Source organism: Castor canadensis, chromosome 1, assembly GCF_047511655.1.
Source record: "Castor canadensis chromosome 1, mCasCan1.hap1v2, whole genome shotgun sequence".
NCBI classification, from domain to species: Eukaryota; Metazoa; Chordata; class Mammalia; order Rodentia; family Castoridae; genus Castor; species Castor canadensis.
In genome coordinates, this window is record NC_133386.1 from 189,107,798 (window position 1) to 189,126,044 (window position 18,247).

The following is an 18,247-nucleotide window of genomic DNA, read 5'->3' on the forward strand; positions in this document are numbered from 1 at the left end:
ATGACTCAGTTAATCTGTCTGAAATTACAGCACTAATTATTCAACCATTAAAGTTAAATAAAATTCTCTTCCTAAACCCATGATATTTATCACTAAATGACAATCTTCCCTGAAATAATGTGCTTACTCAAACTTGGAAAATTAATAAATGCCAGCATGAGACTTAAAAATTAGAAGGATATGAAGGAATGTTAACATTATAAGACAGGGTCCTTTCTTTCCTTCATTTTATTATTTTGTTTATTTAATTTTGGATTTTTTTACAGTTATATGAAAAATGTCTAAATAGCAAGACCTAGTAACTCTTGTAGCATTGTCCAACCCTCTAAGGTTGAAAATGGAGAAGATACTTGAGACTATTTCCTCGACTTTCAAATCAAGCAGAACTTTCTGGTATCTACAAATTCCTTTTTATTTCCTTTCCTTGTCTTATCTCCACTCCCTTGGCAGAATTTCTGTTACTTTAGGTTGAGATAGTAATGAAAGACCATGGAAAAAGTTACTGAAAGCATGGTAGATAGTAGAGAAACTAAAAGGCTGTCACTTCACAAATGGCATAAAAGAAGCTCCATAAAGGTAAATGATTGACTCAGGTTATCACGACATTACTTCAGAATCATTCTTTTATAATTATGCTCCTCTTTCTACTGAATCTCATTACCTTTTGACTTTAGGAGCTTGGGATCAATTATGTAGCCATGAATTTTCACACAAACATGTAAAGGAAAACCTGCAGGCGTCACCGGACTTCTCCTTCTTGAAGACTGGTGAGTGGCAGCAATGACTGGGCATTACAGAGTCCAGGAGGGATTAATTGGGCATATATTTTAATTGTCTGACTGAAATAAGGCAAACTTCATCAGTTGTGTGGGGGATATCATATTCCAAATCAAAGAATTATTCCTCCATTTAGATGAATGTCTTTTACAGACAGAAACTAATCTGTCAACCTTAAATTTACAAATATTAAAAAAGGTTAGATATGTGAGAATTTGTTGTCTCTTATTATTGCTTCTTCATCTGAAGTGAGCAGGTAGACTGTTGCCTGGAGGTAAAATGACCAAAATAGATGAATTTTACATGCATTCCCAATTCATACCAATCAGAAGAGAGTATCTTCTTTGCTATTTTCACCTACTTAAACTGCTTCTTTGCTCTAAAGTTAAAATAAATGTTGATTTTCCCTCTATTGTATTTCTTCCAGGTAATTTAAGTTTCTTTTTGGCCCACTAGACATATTCCATGAAGAAAATAAACAATTTAATTGAATTCATTTTCGGAGGCCTTACTCATAATCCAAAGGTTGAAGAATTTTGTTTTGTGTTATTTTCATTCTTCTACACAGTCACTCTTCTTGGAAACATCCTCATAATTCTGACAATTCTCATGGGCAACATTTTGAAGTCCCTTATGTATTTTTTTCTTAATTCCTTGTCTTTTGTAGACATTTGTTACTCTTCATTCACAGCACCAAAGTTGATTGTTGACCTAATAGTGAAGAACAAAATCATTTCCTATGAGGGGTACATACTGCAAATCTCTGGAGTACATTTCTTTGGCTGTGCTGAGATATTCATTCTTAGTGTTATGGCCTATGATCGCTACATGGCTATCGTAAACCTCTGCACTATATGAGCATTATGGTCCCTGAGAGATGCCATAAAATGCTACTGGGGATATGGGTAGGTGCATTTGTACATGGCATTATGCCAGTGTCCTTAGTAGTGAAACTCCCCTTTGATGAACCCAATAAAATTGACCACTAATTTTGTGATGTCCACTCCATGTTGAAACTTGCCTGCACAGACACACATATCATTGGTGATGTTGTGACAGTCAACAGTGGTAGTGTTTCTCTGGGGAATTTTGTCATTTTACTAATCTCCTATATGGTTATTCTGGTGTCTCTAAAAAAGCAGTCAGCAGAAGGCAGATGCAAGGCTCTCTACACCTGTGGTGCCTACATTGCTGTGATCATCATTTTCTTTGGTCCCTGTATGTTCACATACATGTCTACAGATACTACTTTTACACAGGATAAGATAGTGGCTGTATTTTGCACTATTATTCCACCCATGTCGAATCCTACATTTTATATCCTGTGAAATGCAGAAGTAAAGAATACAATGAAGAGATTGTGGGTGACAACTTTTCTGGGATACTAATGGGAAATACCTGGAAGTAGAAATATAAGTTAGATGATATAAATTTTTTTTAGCCTAGATAAATTCATCTGAAAAAATGAACAAAATGATGCCATTGAATTTTCAGAAGGAACAAATGATTGAATAACATCTTCTACAGAAATAAGTTACTGATAGTAATCATATTTTACACTATTTTATTTCATGAACAGATCATTTTCTTCAATATTAAGACTAAAATAATCTTATTAAGCCCAGAATGTCATCATGTTTATACTCAGTGTCATTTCTTCTTCCATTTTTGCCGTTTGCAATTTTGTCTAAATGATGACAAAAGTTTCCATGAAATACTTAAGGTTGTTTTCACGGTTGAGAGCTGTGGCTGGTACATATTAAGCAGTCAATGTATATCTACTGTATGAATGATTCCACATAAGAACACAGCAATATCTCAGGTAATGCATTTTGATATAATTCCTCCAAAACACAATGAACTTGAAGCCAGATTATGTGCAGAAAGTCAGATATAACATAAACCAAAACAAAAGGGATTTACTTTCATCTACTGGCCTTCAAAAGAACCCCTTTCAATTCTTAGAATCCAATTATTTTACTTAAATACTAAGATTGACAGAATTTCTTTTTACCCATTCAGTAATTTGTACCTTCTCGTTAATACCCTTCTACATAAATGTACTTCACTTTTGGTCTGCAGCCAGAGGTTCCTAATAGTGTAAAGTTACTGTCTGGAAAACTAAGGAAACTAAATGAAAATGAAGCCACCCATGGGAACAAGGTTACCATGACTCAACTCACAGAATTGGAAACAATGTTGAAATGCATGACTGGAAAACCATAGTTTCTAGAATGTTTGAACTAAACATTTTTACTAAATGCCATGATCAATTTATCATTGACTAGAATTGCATAACCCTATTTCTACCTGTGTATTCCAGAGATATTCATACCTGACAAGTACTCTTTGTGTTACATTTCATTTTCCCCTTGACTTAGATTTCTCCTTTACCATGAGCCTCACACTGAGCCTTATTTTTATGTAAATGAACATATCACTGATTGTCTCTCAGCTACTGTTTGAATATCACATCCACAAATCTAATAGTGCCAGTGCTGCTTCTGTCTACGTTTGTTTTAATGGTTGGATGTGGCATATAAACATTACATATGGATATACTTAATGTTTAATACTAAAATTTCACATTGGTGCATCCACAGAAATAAAGACAGAATAATTAAAAGTCTGCAAGATCGCTTCTGGCCTTTTGGCTAAGATCAAGTGTAAAAGTCTGCAAGACATGCAGATTAGTAGTTATGATGAAGCTATAAGCATTACCTGAAAACTAAAGGTAATTAATTTGGGTACATAATGCCTATAATGAAATAAAAAATGTTCAAATGAGCATTCCAACTTTTTGGAATTTTATAGAAAATATAGTTAAAGCAAAATTATTTTTTTATCAACACAATAGAAGAAATTTTCTGTGATGTATATATTCACTCTTCTGCCTTACCAAGAACTCCCTCATCTTAGTCAAAATGTTCAAAAGGAAATTCCAACTTTACAGAATTCCTAGAAATAATAGTTAAAACAAAAATGATTTTTTTCACTTCGATACAATAGAAAAAGTTTTCTTTGGTGTATGTGTTCACATTTCTGCCTTAGTAACTAGAGAATGGTAAGCATTAATAAACAGTTTTTGAAAAGAAAAAAAAATCCATGGCTAGTTTCCTGGCTTACATATGCATGCAACAAGTTTCTAATGTCTTCTGAGCTCATTTTTTTTTAAGAGTGGGAGATATATTCCCATTTTACACTTTTATTTTATTTATTTATTTTTATTTTTTATTATTCATATATGCATACAATGCTTGGGTCATTTCTCCCCCCCACTCCTATCACCTCCCTCTCCCCCCACCCCCTCGATACCCGGCAGAAACTATTTTGCCCTTATCTCTAATTTTGTTGAAGAGAGAGTATAAGCAATAACAAGAAAGGAGCAAGTGTTTTTGCTGATTGAGATAAGGATAGCTATACAGGGAGTTGACTCACATTAGTTTCCTCTGCATGTGTGTTATCTTCTAAGTTAACTCTTTTTGATCTAACCTTTTCTCTAGTTCCTGGTCCCCTTTTCCTATTGGCCTCAGTTGCTTTTAAGGTACCTCCTTTAGTTTCTCTGTGTTGAGGGCAACAAATGCTAGCTAATTTTTTAGGTATCTTACCTATCCTCATACCTCTCTTGTGGGCTCTCGCTTTTATCTTGTGATCAAAGTTCAATCCCCTTGTTGTGTTTGCCCTTGATCTAATGTCTGCATATGAGGGAGGATATACAATTTTTGGTCTTTTGGGCCAGGCTAACCTCACTCTGAATGATGTTCTCCAATTCCATCCATTTACCAGTGAATGATAACATTTCATTCTTCTTCATGGCTGCATAAAATTCCATCGTGTATAGATACCACATTTTCTTGATCCATTTGCTCTGAGCTCAATTTTAAAATGAATTATTGATTAGTGTTTTGCAAAAAAGCATAGCATTAAAATTACCTGTGAATTATTCTGGAAATATAGCAGAAAATATAAAAACGGAATCTCTTCATTTAACAGACTGATGGGTTTTGTAAATATCTCTATGTTTTTATACTAGCAGCTGGTTATTTTTATAAAATCAATGGAACATTGGAACCCTAAAGTTTGAAAAGCAGAGAAAATGATTCTTGATGCTATTAGACCATAAGAGCTCTATGAATCCATAGAATATAGATTGGTCCGTGAGTTCTATTAAAACTGAAATGAAGTTTGGAATTTGTGGTTGGTATTTTTCTCCACAGTATTCTTTCCTTAATGGTTTTGGGCTGCAGGGTTAGCTGTTTATGAATATTTGTGACATTTAAAATATGATGTCCTTGACAACATAGCACTTGCCTAATTCATAATTTTCAAAAACAAGTAAGCAAACATATGTAACATGAAAGAATTCTCAATTTTCTACCCATAACTTTATAAGCTCATACCTCTTCAAAGAAGTTGCTCAGATTCAATCCCCACTGGAGGAGCACTGAGAGTCTTCTTTTAATTCCTTTCAAAAACATGATCAAGAATCAAGAAATCTCATAGTATCTGAAGTTCTAGTGACAGCAAGTTTAACTAGCAACAGCATTCATTCCATGGATGTATAATCACAACACAGACTGTCAAAATTGCAGAGTTCTAGAATTGCTACAAGATGACAGAAATGACTTAGGTTGGAAATTTCATTGTTGAAAGGATAGCAATTCTTCCCATTTTCAAATTTAAGACAATTAGTTTATTTAGTAGTGAACAAAATGAAAATATTTTTTCCTTTATCTTCTCTACAGTAGTCATAGTACTCTCCCCTGAATAGAATAAACTATTAGGAATATATTTTTATACAATGGGTCAACTGTATATGTAAACATAACTTTCTGATTTCTCCATATATCATATCTTTCTCATTTGTAGACACTCAAGAATCTAAAGCTTTCAGCACATGTATAAGTCTCCAGAATTAAAGTACATTGTGGTCTATGAGAAGGAAACCTCATTTTTTCAGTTTTCTTGTATGTTCAATTATTGTATGATAACCAATTATAAAGGTGATCTCATCAGTAACATTAAAAAACACTGCTATTTTATATATTAGAAAAATAAACACCAGGGAATATTGGTTCCCTCTCTGTAATTTATCACAAACCATGGGTGAAGGAGAATTGGCCTAGGTACATATAATATGTTCAACTCTTACATTTGAACCATAGAATTAATAGTGAGTGAAAAAATTGCAGCTTTATATTTAGGATTTAGTAATTGCTCATTATAGATGTAACCTATGCCACATCAGCACTAAGGAATATACATTGGTTCACCCAGAAATCTGGAAAGAATCCCAGACTAGGTCAACTGAATCTGTTTACCAAGACACATACAAGATAATTAAATAATTTTTAAATTAATCATGGGCAAAGAATGGATTTTTGTGCTGCATTATTTAGTTTCCTGATCCAAGAACTCCATGGTTAAGATATAGAAATGTAGAAGATGAGGCATGTTCTTTCATTACCAAAACCTCTGATAAATTTAGAGTAATTTCCTTTGGTAGGAGAGTGTACAATGTCAACATAGATGGAACAGACATATAGGAGATCATGTGCCATAGGTTACATCTAAAATGAGCAAATACTAAATCCTAAGTACAAACCAAAATGTTCCACTACTGATGAATGGATCAAGAAAATGTGGTGTTTATACACAATGGAATTTTATTCAGCCATGAAGAATGAAATGTTATCATTTGCAAGTAAATGGATGGAACTGGAGAACATCATTCTGAGTAAGGTCAGCCAGGCTCAGAAGACCAAAAATCGTATGTTCTCTCTCAAATGCGGACTTTAGATTTAGGACAAATGCAGCAATGTGGTTGGACTTGGATCACATGACAAGGGTATTGGTCAGCAAGACAGCTGGTAGTGTATACTCAAAAATTCTGCTTGTATTCCATATTCACATAGAGCTACCATGATCTAAAAACATCAAGGGTCACCAGTCTCAGCTGTTTTCTGTCAAAGATTAATAAAAACCTTCTCAGTATGAGTCTAAGGATTTGCCAAGTTTGTAAAACATTAACTGGAGTCTTGTTTTAAAATTAATCAAATAGAAATAGATGGTGAATGAGCTGGGAAAGTCATCCTGAAATTCTTTGGCTTTTTGATTTTTAGCTTTTAATAATATGGCTGCATCAATATGAAATGTCATTTTTTGCAGTACAGTTATTTACAGTAGTATTATTGCTACTCCACTCTCAACCATGAATATAATACCAAGTATAGGCAGTAGCACATACAAATTTCAAGAAATGACAATAAAACCATGGCAGAGATAATCAGTGATATGTACAGTTACTATAAAAATAAATCTTTGGTTGTGGCTCAACCAACATAAGTATCAGGTCATACACAAAAGAAATATTTATCCATAATATGAATATTAATGGAACGCCATCATGGAAAAGAATAAACTTACAGTACAATCTGTCAGAAGAAACTGTCAGTCCAATTTTATTATTTTAGGAAAGAAAAAAGGATGGAAGCGAATCTTTTTATTTTTTATACTTCTGTGTTATCACATTTACATGTTAAGCACATCTCCACTTCTATTCCAAGCTTACTAGGCAAACATGTTGGTTTTCATGTGTGTATCATCCACGCAATATATGCATGGAAAGTGCTCAATATATTCCACCCACTTTTTTAATCCTTGTAAACAGTCTTACATATTTATAGCACACTTTTTATTTCTTCCCTTTTTTGAAGTTCTAGGGTTTGAACTAAGGGCCTCATGCTTGTTAGGAAGGCACTGTACACTGGAATCACAACCCGAGCTGTTTTATGCTTTATTTATTATTCAGGTAATGTCTAATGTTTACTCTAGAGCCAGACTCAGATGTGGTCTCCTGAGTATCTGAGATCACATATGTATATCATCATGACCAGCAAATTGATTGACATGGAGTTAAGGCCTGGGTTGGCCTTGAATCAAAATCTTTTTTTCTCGCCTTCCATTTAGCTGGGATTATAGGTATAAGACACTGCACCCAGTTACAAACTCTGATTTTTAAATAAATAACAAAAAAGTAAACAGGAGAAGAACATAATTATTTTCAGTATGATCATGACTACGATTCTGAGTCATAGGATTTCTTCAGTCAGATGTAGTTCAGGAAATCATATGATGATAAAATAGTATAATGATAATAGTGGTCATAGGTTACTTATGTGGACTATTCCACTTGTTTCTCTTCAAATCCTGTGAGGTTGCAATTATTGCCTTCTCTGTACACCAGAGTTAGCAAAGGTTGAAAAAATTTAAGATCATACAATTTCAGTGATAACTTATAGCTATTTCCCATTAGCATCCTATAAACCTTCCTACCCCACAGTTTCTTCATTGTATTCTTTACTTCTGCATTTCTCAGAGTGTAAGTCAGAGGATTTAACATGGGAGTGATAATGATATAAAATACAGCCACCATTTTATCTTCTGAGAAAGCAGTGTCAGGCCTCATGTACATGAAGGTACAAGGACGAAAAAAGATAATGACCACAGTGATGTGGGAGCCACAGGCTGAGAGAGCTTTGTGCCTACCTTCTACGGACTGTTTTCTCAGAGACACCAGAATGATAACATAGGAGATTAGCAGGATGACAAAACTTCCCAGTGCAATGGCACCAGTGTTAGCTGTCACAACAACATCCACTACATAGGTGTCTGTGCAGGCAAGTTTCAGCACAGAGTGGGCATCGCAAAAGTAGTGATCAATCTCATTGGGTCCACAAAATGGGAGCTGGATTACCAGAGCCACTTGGATAATAGAGTGCAAGAACCCACCCACCCATGTCTCCAGCAACATTTTATTGCATCTGTCCTGTTCCATGATGGCCATATAATGTAGAGGTTTACAGATGGCCACATAGCGATCATAGGTCATGACAGTAAGAATGAAAGTCTCAGTGTAACCAAAGAAATGCACCCCCAAAAGCTGCAACATGTTACTCAAATAGGAGATGGTTTTATTTTTCACTAGTAGGTCAATAATCATCTTGGGTGCTGTAATTGTAGAATAACAGATGTCCACGAAAGACAAGAAGTTAAGAAAGAAATACTTGGGAGACTTGAATAGGTTAGCCATGCCAACTGTCATTATGATGAAAAGGTTTCTGAGAAGAACGACTGTGTAGAAGAATGAAAATACCATGAAACAGAGTTTTTCAACTTCTGGGTTCTGAGAAAGGCCCCAGAAAATAAATTCAGTTACATTGTTTGTTTTTTTTTCCATGGAATGAGTTAGTGAGGTTATGTTCCCAAGAGAAAATTAAGTTACCTGGAGAACACATAAAAAGGATAATCAGCAGTTATTTCTAACTTAGAACAGTTGAATAATTCTGGTAACTGAAATTTGAAAAGTATTTCTTAGTGTTGATTGGTGTGCATGTTTAAAAGTGTGGGGTATGTCTATTTTGGTTATCTTGCCTCAGTATTATACCCCATTTATTCACTTCAGATAAGGAAGTAAAGGACAGAGAGATAAAGCAAATCACCTGAATCTCACATTTTGCCAAGTTTTTCTCTATATTTGCTTAGTTTTTCTCTATATTTGCTTAGTTTTTGTTTAGTGTAAGGCAGTATATTTAATTTTGAAATAACTGTGTTTGGGATTTGGTTGTTTTTATATATCGGGAAATGTTTGCTTTTCCTTAATGCAGAAGTAAAAACATATGCCCACATTTTCCCTGACAAACACTGCCATGTCTGACTATCCGATGTACACAGGTTCTTTTTCTCTGATCCTTTCTGTATTGAGATATCTATCTATCTATCTATCTATCTATCTGTCTATATATCTATCGTCTATCTTACCTTTCTTATTTTTCATAAAGCATTTAAAATGTCAGTAATCTTCTTCATACCCCCACTCCTGGGTGCTGTCAGAGGAAACAAGTGAAACAGAAAAATCATGAAGTGAAGGAGCAGTCTCCTCAGGTTTGTGGAAGTACTCAAAATGATTTAGTTACTGTATCAGTTTCCTGTTGCTGCTACAACCAAGTACCACAAACATGGAGTCTCAAATCAGTACAAATGCAATGTTCTATAGTTATGTAAGCCTTCAATCTAAATTTGGTCTCAATGGGCTAAGCTCAAGGCACTGATACAGTGGAGCCTCTGAAAGCTCTAGGGAAAAACTTGCTTCACTGATAGTTTTCCTCCCTTCCTCATCATCAAACCTGGAAGTGGAGCATCTTCATATCTTTCTTTGACTCTGACATCCTCTTTTGTCTCCCTATTCCAATTATAATAAACTTGTGAATACACTAGGCACTGGAAAACACCCTTGATTAAAGGTCAAATGATTAGTAAACTTGATTCTATCCATAGTATGAATCTCTCTTTTCATTTTACAAAACACACTCACAGGTATTATCTAGGTGTCCCTCTTCTGCTTATCACAGTTAATCCATTAGTTGAGTAGCTGAGAAAGTTAGTTAACCTTCAGTTTTCCTACTTCGCAAAATGCAGTTTAAGATCTAAGAGATGTTTGAAAACATGTTTGTATGAAATGTTCAATTACTTTTAGAAGGTGAACACTATGTAAGTCCCATGTCAAGCAGCACAACATTTCAGCATCCAGACACATAGTTTTTGAAACTTCCTTTCCATTATCATCATTCCCACCTATGAACTACATTTGTTTCTGGAGACAAATTTTTTATATTGTGTTGTAAAAACCAAGGAAATATTTTTTAATGAAATATAAATTAGGCTCTTGAATTAGGTGAGAGAACTTTATGGTATTATTAAGTAGAGAGCTGGATCCTTCTTCAAGGGCGATTCCATATATGTGAAAAATAAGAAAAAAATCAGGAAAGTTGCAAGTCAGGATTTATATAATATTGGTCATGAGGACAGTTGAACAATTTTAAAATGAAGTCCTTTCTGTCCTTTGATGACCTGACTCTTGCTTTATGCCCTGAATCTCAATAAGTTTGTAGGCAGTCTGTCATATGTGGAAATCTATTTGAACAGCTTAGCATAATATAATATTTTTTGAGACAACCCAGGCTGGTCTCAAACTTGCAATCTATCTGCCCTAGTTACCAGAGTGCTCAGATTATAGGTATGAGGCATGTACCACCACACCTCGTTCTAAGGTATGGCTTTTCATAATATTTATCATTGTTTTAAGGGTAAACAGTTTCTGATCTTTGAAATGAGCAAAGTAAAAAGTATGAAACTGATGTGAACTGAGGAGATGGAAAATCACATTGTATATTTGAGGGAAAGCAAAAGCAAATAGAGCAGGATGAATTTGAAGAAGTATAAGAGAGGTAGGCGGGACACATGTCACCTAAGGTCTTGTAGGCAAAGGAAAGGAACTTTGGATATAAGATGGTAATACACTCTTCAGAGGATATTGAACACAAAAGAAATAGAATTTAAAGATCATTTAAAAAGACTGGAATATTTCATGTTAGTATGTTGTCACAGACAAAAGTGAAAGCAGACGAAAGTGAAAGCAAAGAGGTAGTGAGAATGATAAAATAATAGATATTTTGGAAGGAGAGTTAAAAATTTTTTAAATATATTGATAAATAATGTGTGGAGGACAGAGTAATGAATGACCTAAGGCTTAGTAGACAGAATAATTTAATGAGATAAAGAACACTTAGGAAAGAAGAAATTTATTGAAGAAAATGAAAAATTTAGTTTTATAAATACAAAATTGATCCAATTTTAGAGATGGAAATTACCTACATACATAAAATCCCTTAATTATTTTTCTAATTTCAAACACATGACTTATCTTCAGTTTTTTCTGAAGTATTACATTTTTGTAATGCTTAATGAATATTTTTGTAGATTTATTTTCCATTCTTTTTGGTTCTATACAATTCTCAGTTTATTCACTTTAAAGTTCAGCTGAGGCATTGTTTCCTTTGAAAAATCTTCAGCGATCAGCATTTCATGAATATGTTCCAGTGCTGTAACATTTAGCACACTGTGAATAGATTTATAGTGACACTCATTAAATAGGTTTCCAATTTTCTGAGTCCATCTATATGTATCAAATCACCAAAGGTAGAGAGCAATTTTATTATTCAATTTGGTAATCCCAACATCTATATCAAGTAGTTAGACCCAAAAGATGTTCCATACACACTTTTGATGGAGTGAAGACACTTAAAGAATAAATTAAGCTAAGGAGCAATGTAACTTACTTTGCCTTCTTGAACCTCATACAGAATCTGCAGAAGAAGGAACTTCTTGTTATATTCTTCATCGTCTATATTTCTACCATGGTGTTCAACTGCATGCCATGACTGAAACTATCTGTTAACACATGGGCTTGTTGATGTTCTTTATTCTTGCAAGTTTATCACTTATGGATTTATTTCTCTGCTATTTTCTGCAAATATTTTCAAAATTGTTCTTTAGGAAAAATTCCATACTATACCAATTTTATATAATCTGCTTTATTGCAGAGCACATTTTTGGTGGATGAGAGGCTATGGCTTATGGACAGTATGTTTCTCCCCCCTTCCCCCACCCCCTCCCTTTCCCCTATCAATACATTTTTGATGACTGATATATGATGATTTTGCAATTCAATTTCTGAAACCTTAGGAGAAAACAATATTTCCAGTCCTTGAGCTAAGAAATAATCTCTATCAAATACCACATAGCAGTTTTATTACGTTCTCTGGGGAAAAAAGTGAGCGTTCATTGGTATGTTTTTTAAATTTTTTTTTACACTTATCAGAAGGAACCCAGGACCTAGTGCGTACTAGGCAAATTCTGAAACACCAAACTACTCTCTCAGATACTTTTGTATACTTTAATGAGTATCCATTCAATAGAACTTTCTGGAAAACTGGACACATAGGATTTTCTTGTCATTTTGAGTTTGCAAAATATTCACTCAAATGCTTATCAACAGTACAGTCTAACACTTTGCAATTTTCCACAATCTTACATTATTTTAAATAAGTTTTTGAACATCTAAACTCAAACCTATCTTTTGCTTATGTTTTGGTCTGTGACCCTATACTTACAAATAGCAAATATCTACTGAACAGTAAACATACTCTTTATCAGACATGAGATATTGATGGTTTTTACATTATTTATCTTTATAACAAGATGATGAATAAACACATAAGGATACTTAGGCCTGTGTAGAAAGTTGATCCTTTTATCACTATATAGTGTTCCTCTTTACAACTGATAGCTGTCTTTTTCCATAGTCTACTTTATCAGAAATTAATATTTCTTCAGATTTCTTTATTGTTTTGTGGCATATCTGTCTCCATTCTCTACTTTCTTTCATGTAGTCCATCACTGTCTTTATTTAATATATTTCTATCACTCACAGTAAAGATAATTAGCTATATATATTTGGTTACATATATATAAGCATCTTGAGTTTTAGTTGATTTATCTTCTCTGTTATGTTTTTCGTTTTGTCTTAATCTGCTTCAGTGATTTTACTTTCATTAATTTTCAAATTTTATTTTTCTCTTCTTTATTTACTGATTATTTTTGCATCTTTAAAAAATCTTCTTTAGTGGCTATACTAGAGCTTTTAATATTGTTTCAAATCATATGGCAATAGATTAAAATAATGTCTGGGGCTGGTAGAGTGACTCATGTGATAGAGCAACAGTTTAGCAATCCTGAAGCCCTGAGTTTAAACCACAGTTCAACAGAAATAAATGCGTCCTTTCCTTGTGATAAAATGATCTTAGAAAAGAATATCTCAGTGACTTCCTGTCAATGAAGAGGCTACGACATGTTATTGCTGTCCTTTCATTCCATTTACCATAAGCTGTCAAATGGGGTAAGAGGTGATATGATGAAACTAGAAAGGCTTTTTACTTCTAGAGTATTATATAAAAATAAATAAGTAAATGAAATGAGGGGCATTATTCAGGATATTAGGTCAACACTCTGCAAGACTATTAAGAGCCTGAGAAAAAGGAAGGATTGAGAAGTCATCACAATCAAAGGAAATCGACCAATAGGTTGATCAGATAACTGTATCTAATCTGATGCCCTGGAATTGAGAGATACTGTTAATGACACTACTGGTGAGATCTAAAGAACAACCAGAGTTCAGTAAATAGGAATATATTAATGTTGGTTTCTGAATACAGACAAATTAACCTTGGTAATGTAAGTTATTAGCAATGAGGAAACTGAGCGAGGGTTATACAGAAAAGGTATATTCTTTTTTATCTAATTATTTTTTATTATTGTGCTGGGTGGGGTACATTGTGGCTTTTACAAAGTTCTTCCAATCTATCAAATACATCATACTTCAGTTCATCCTCTACATTATTCTCCTTTATCTGTCCCTCCCCAGATTCCTGGAATAGTATCAGCAGGTATCATTTTTCCATATGTTCACAGTAGGTGTACTATATTCTTCCAACATTTTTGTGAGTTTAAAATTATTCCAAAAGAGGTGACTTTTAAAATTGTTCATAATTTTTTCCTAAAAATAACAGCATTTGATACATGATATAATTATAATAATGTGAATGTTATAATTGATTTCACAATGAAAATAAGTTTTATCAAACTACTTTGCATATAATATTAACATTTTTATAATACAGTAAAATAAAGAACATTACAGTGATCAACATAAAATCAGAGCAAATGCAATTTACACTTGAACTCTGAGTATTTTTCTCTTGTCTTTATTCCTTGTACTTTCACATATTTGAGGTGATACTGACTTTGTGACAATTATCTTGTATATCATATTTATTGTGGTACATTAATATCTTGTTAGATCAATAAAATTCATGATGCACACACAGTATTTTTCCAAAAGAAATATCAACATATTTTGAGATATATTAAAAAGACACAGTGAATATCTTTTTTCTAAACAATTTATTATAAAGAATATGAAATATGATTTCATAATAAATAATACCATGTTTCTATGCTCAATCAATTTAAAACAGAGTTGGAGAAAAATCAAGGTTTTTTTGTATTATGAAATGAAAATTGCAAAAATATTGTCATTTACAGAACTTTCACCTCTAACATTGTAACTTGTGATTTTTCAGAAAATAATTTTTCATCATGTACCCTTTATTATACTTTTCAAAGTAATAATTTTCCAAGTTATTCTCTTCTGTAAAACTATTTAAACCTCTTTCATTAATTTTCTGCTATTCATCTTTTATGTATGTTATCACAAGAATGATTATGACTCTTTATTTACAAATTCTAACATTTTCTCTGCATTTCAATGATAATTCTATTAATATATTCCTATTACTTAGTTCTTTCTGGTGACATCTGCTCTATTTTCAGAGTTTATTTAGTAATTCATCTTATCATATTTCCTTCTGGTTAGTCTAGGATGTCTTTTCCAAATACCTTTTTTAAAGATACTTCCCAAATGTTTTGCCATTGGCAATCATTGCCATAATTTGCGTTAGTGTTTTTTATATTGTAATTAAAATTTTTTATTATAATACCATTTGGCATTCTAAATGTTTTTCTCCTGTAAGCAGTAAGATTTATAGGTGCTCAATCGAATGACTAATTATTGTCCTACTATCTCTGGCATTTTATGGTTCATTTTCTTTAGGGTTGTTTTTAATTTTCAGCAGTAGGTTAGCCATGAGTATGCTCCCAAATGTCTGAGTAACTCTTTTCACACTCCATGTATGATTAATGTATTTCCAGTGGGAAGACAGGAAAGCTGGTACTTAGGAATCACTCTAAACCAGATTTATTATTATAACACTGACTTCTTATTGCACAATGAATTTCTAAACACTACTGTAGTTCTTTTAGGTAAAGACACTACCATAGATTAAAACTCATTTTAATTTATAGACTATAATTTCTCTTCCATGGAGAATATTTCTTAATGTAGTCTGAACATTAATCCTGAAATCTATGTTAAAAATATAATTAAAAACCTTTTAAATATTGTATTTCATTACTCTATCTGCATTGTCTTAATTGCTACAGTGTGAATTATTCTTATGAATAGAATTAGTATTCTATTCACACTATCTAAATGACCCATATGTAATCTACATTTTGGATTCATTTTTGTACTACATAGTTAGTATATGATTAGTTGTTACTTTTAACCCCTAGGTCCAATTTCTTTCATTCATATAATAACACCAATGGAATAACTAATGTGTGAGATTAATTTCGAGCTCTGCGATTCTACATATAACTTTCTTCCTTTTATTTTAGCTATTACATTGGACAACACACTTTTCACCTGGCATTTTTCATCTCCCTGTTTCTGTGTGGAGAGTAAGGGATTGAACAAAGGAAGAATGATGATGTGGAACAGTGAGATTTCTTTATCTTCATGAAACATGGTAGAAGATCTAAATTAAACAAAGATGAAGGTCCAAAAAATAAAAGTGACAGGATAGCCACAGTTAGAAAAAGATTCATGTCTTCCTTCAGCTGAGTAATTCTTTAAATAGAAAAACATACTGATACATAAAACAAGTAAAAGCACATTACCATTCCTGAACTAGCAGCCACAAGTACAGCAGCAATGTTGGTATCAGTACAGGTGCTATAATAATTTACATTCCATCATTGTATTCAAGAATTCCCTTTTCTCTATTTCCTCACTAGCACTTGTGTCAACTTTTGTATTTTTGATATCATCCATTCTTACTGTGGTAAGGTGATAGCTCATTGTAGTTTTGATTTCCATTTCCCTGATTTTTAGTCATTTTCAGCATTTTTCAAGTATCTGTTGTCCATTTGTATATGTATTTTTTAGAACTGTCTATTTAGACCTAGTTTCCAGTTTAAATCAGGTTATATTTGTTTTAATTGATTTTTGAAAGTCCCCTCTTTATTCTTGATATCAATCATTTTACATATGTATGCATAGCAAATATTTTCTCTCAAGTCTATAAGTTGTCATTGCACTGTACACTTTGCTTTGCAAAGGCTTCTTACTTAGATACAATCCCATTTGTCTATTTCTGCTTTCATTCCACATGCTTTTGAAGTCCTCTTGAAAAAACACTGTCCCATTGCAATGCCCTGAAGCATTTGTCTGGTTTTCTCCTAGCAATTTCATATTTGTAAGTTGATTTGAATTGAGTTTCATAAGTGACACATGTATGTCAAGCTTCATTCTTCTACATGAGGATACACTATCTTTTCTTGAAGAAACACTCTCCTTCCTTCAATTGATGTTAATACCTTTGTTGAAAATCAGTTGGGTGTATATGTATAGACTTACTTCCAGTCCTGTTATTCTCTTTTTTTGGTCTATGTGTCTGCCTTTAGGTCAATAATATGCTGTTTTGAAGATTATGTCACCTTCAAACTTTATCAATTTTACTTTCTTTTCCAATTTGGTTGTCCTTTATTTCTCTCTCTTTCCTAATTCCTCTAGTTGGAACTTCTAGAACTATGGTAAATAAAAATGTTGAAAGTAGGCATCCTTTTCTTATTCCAGATCTTAGATGGAAAGCATTCAGCTTTTCTCCATTCAACACAATGTTAATTGTCAGATCACTATAAATGGTTTGTATTATGTTGTGGTGTATTCCTTGTATGAATAATTTGTTCAGTGTTTTTAACATGAAGGAATGCTCAATTTTTGTCAAATATCTTTTCTGCATCTACTGAAATGACCATATAGTTTTTATCCTCTATCTATTGATATAATGAATTGATATGATTATTGACTTGTGTATATTTACTTAACGTATTTGAGTCTTTGTTCTTTTTTTCTAAGTTAGATAAGGATTTGTCCATTTTGTATACCTTTTCAAAGAACCAGTTCTTTGATTCTTTGAAATTTTATATCATTTTTCAGTAGCCCTTTTACTCATTTCTGCTTGATCTTTACTTCTGCTCCGATCTTTACGATTTCTCTCCTTTTACTAATTTTCAGTTGAATTCATTGTTGTTTATTATTACCCTGAGATTAAGTGATAAGTTGTCATCTGAGGTCTTTCTACTTTTTTGATTCTGCCATTGATTGATATAAACTCTTTTCTTAGTACTGCTTTTGTTGTATACTATTAATTGGGTATTTTGTGTCTCCATTTTCTTTGTTTCAAGATTTTTAAAAATTTCTTTCTCAATTATTTTCTTGATCCACTGGTTATTCAAACTAAACTGTTTAACTTCCATGTGTTTGCATCATTTCCCATTTTTTTATTATTGAATTTCAGCTTTGTTGCATTAAGGTCAGTAAAGATATATAATATGATTTCAATGTTTTACTTTTTAAAGTATTGTTCAGAAAGAAAACATGGAATACCCAGGAAGATTAGTCTGTTCTCACAAGCCTCTCCCTGGGCTAGAGGTATTACCGGATACTTGTCCTTAATTATTGGCTTGTCGTCTGACTTTGCAGGGTTCTGCCTACTTCTGGTTAGTCACCATAGATGAACCATTCTCAGGCTTCTATGCTATATCTGTTGACTAAAGTTGCCAAGCTTTATCACACCCTGAGCCCACAAAACACCAACACCAACACCAC

The 18,247-nt window shown here is 33.0% G+C and overlaps 1 protein-coding gene and 1 pseudogene across 1 annotated transcript; one reads left to right on the forward strand and one right to left on the reverse strand.

Annotated features, from left to right (window-relative positions):
- The first annotated feature begins 1,227 nt into the window (after window positions 1-1,227).
- LOC109676674 (olfactory receptor 4S2-like) lies at window positions 1,228-2,193 on the forward strand (annotated as a pseudogene).
- A 5,767-nt stretch (window positions 2,194-7,960) lies between these two features.
- On the reverse strand, window positions 7,961-9,031 carry LOC141416218 (olfactory receptor 4S2-like). Its single transcript, XM_074053302.1, has one exon. It carries the CDS (start codon window positions 9,014-9,016, stop codon window positions 7,961-7,963), a length of 1,056 nt encoding a protein of 351 aa, XP_073909403.1. The 5' UTR covers window positions 9,017-9,031.
- Between the last annotated feature and the right edge of the window lie 9,216 nt (window positions 9,032-18,247).

What these genes read in the sequence shown, in the direction of transcription:
- LOC141416218 (XM_074053302.1), bottom strand. Translation starts at nt 9,016, where the DNA reads ATGGAAAAAAAAACAAACAATGTAACTGAATTTATTTTCTGGGGCCTT.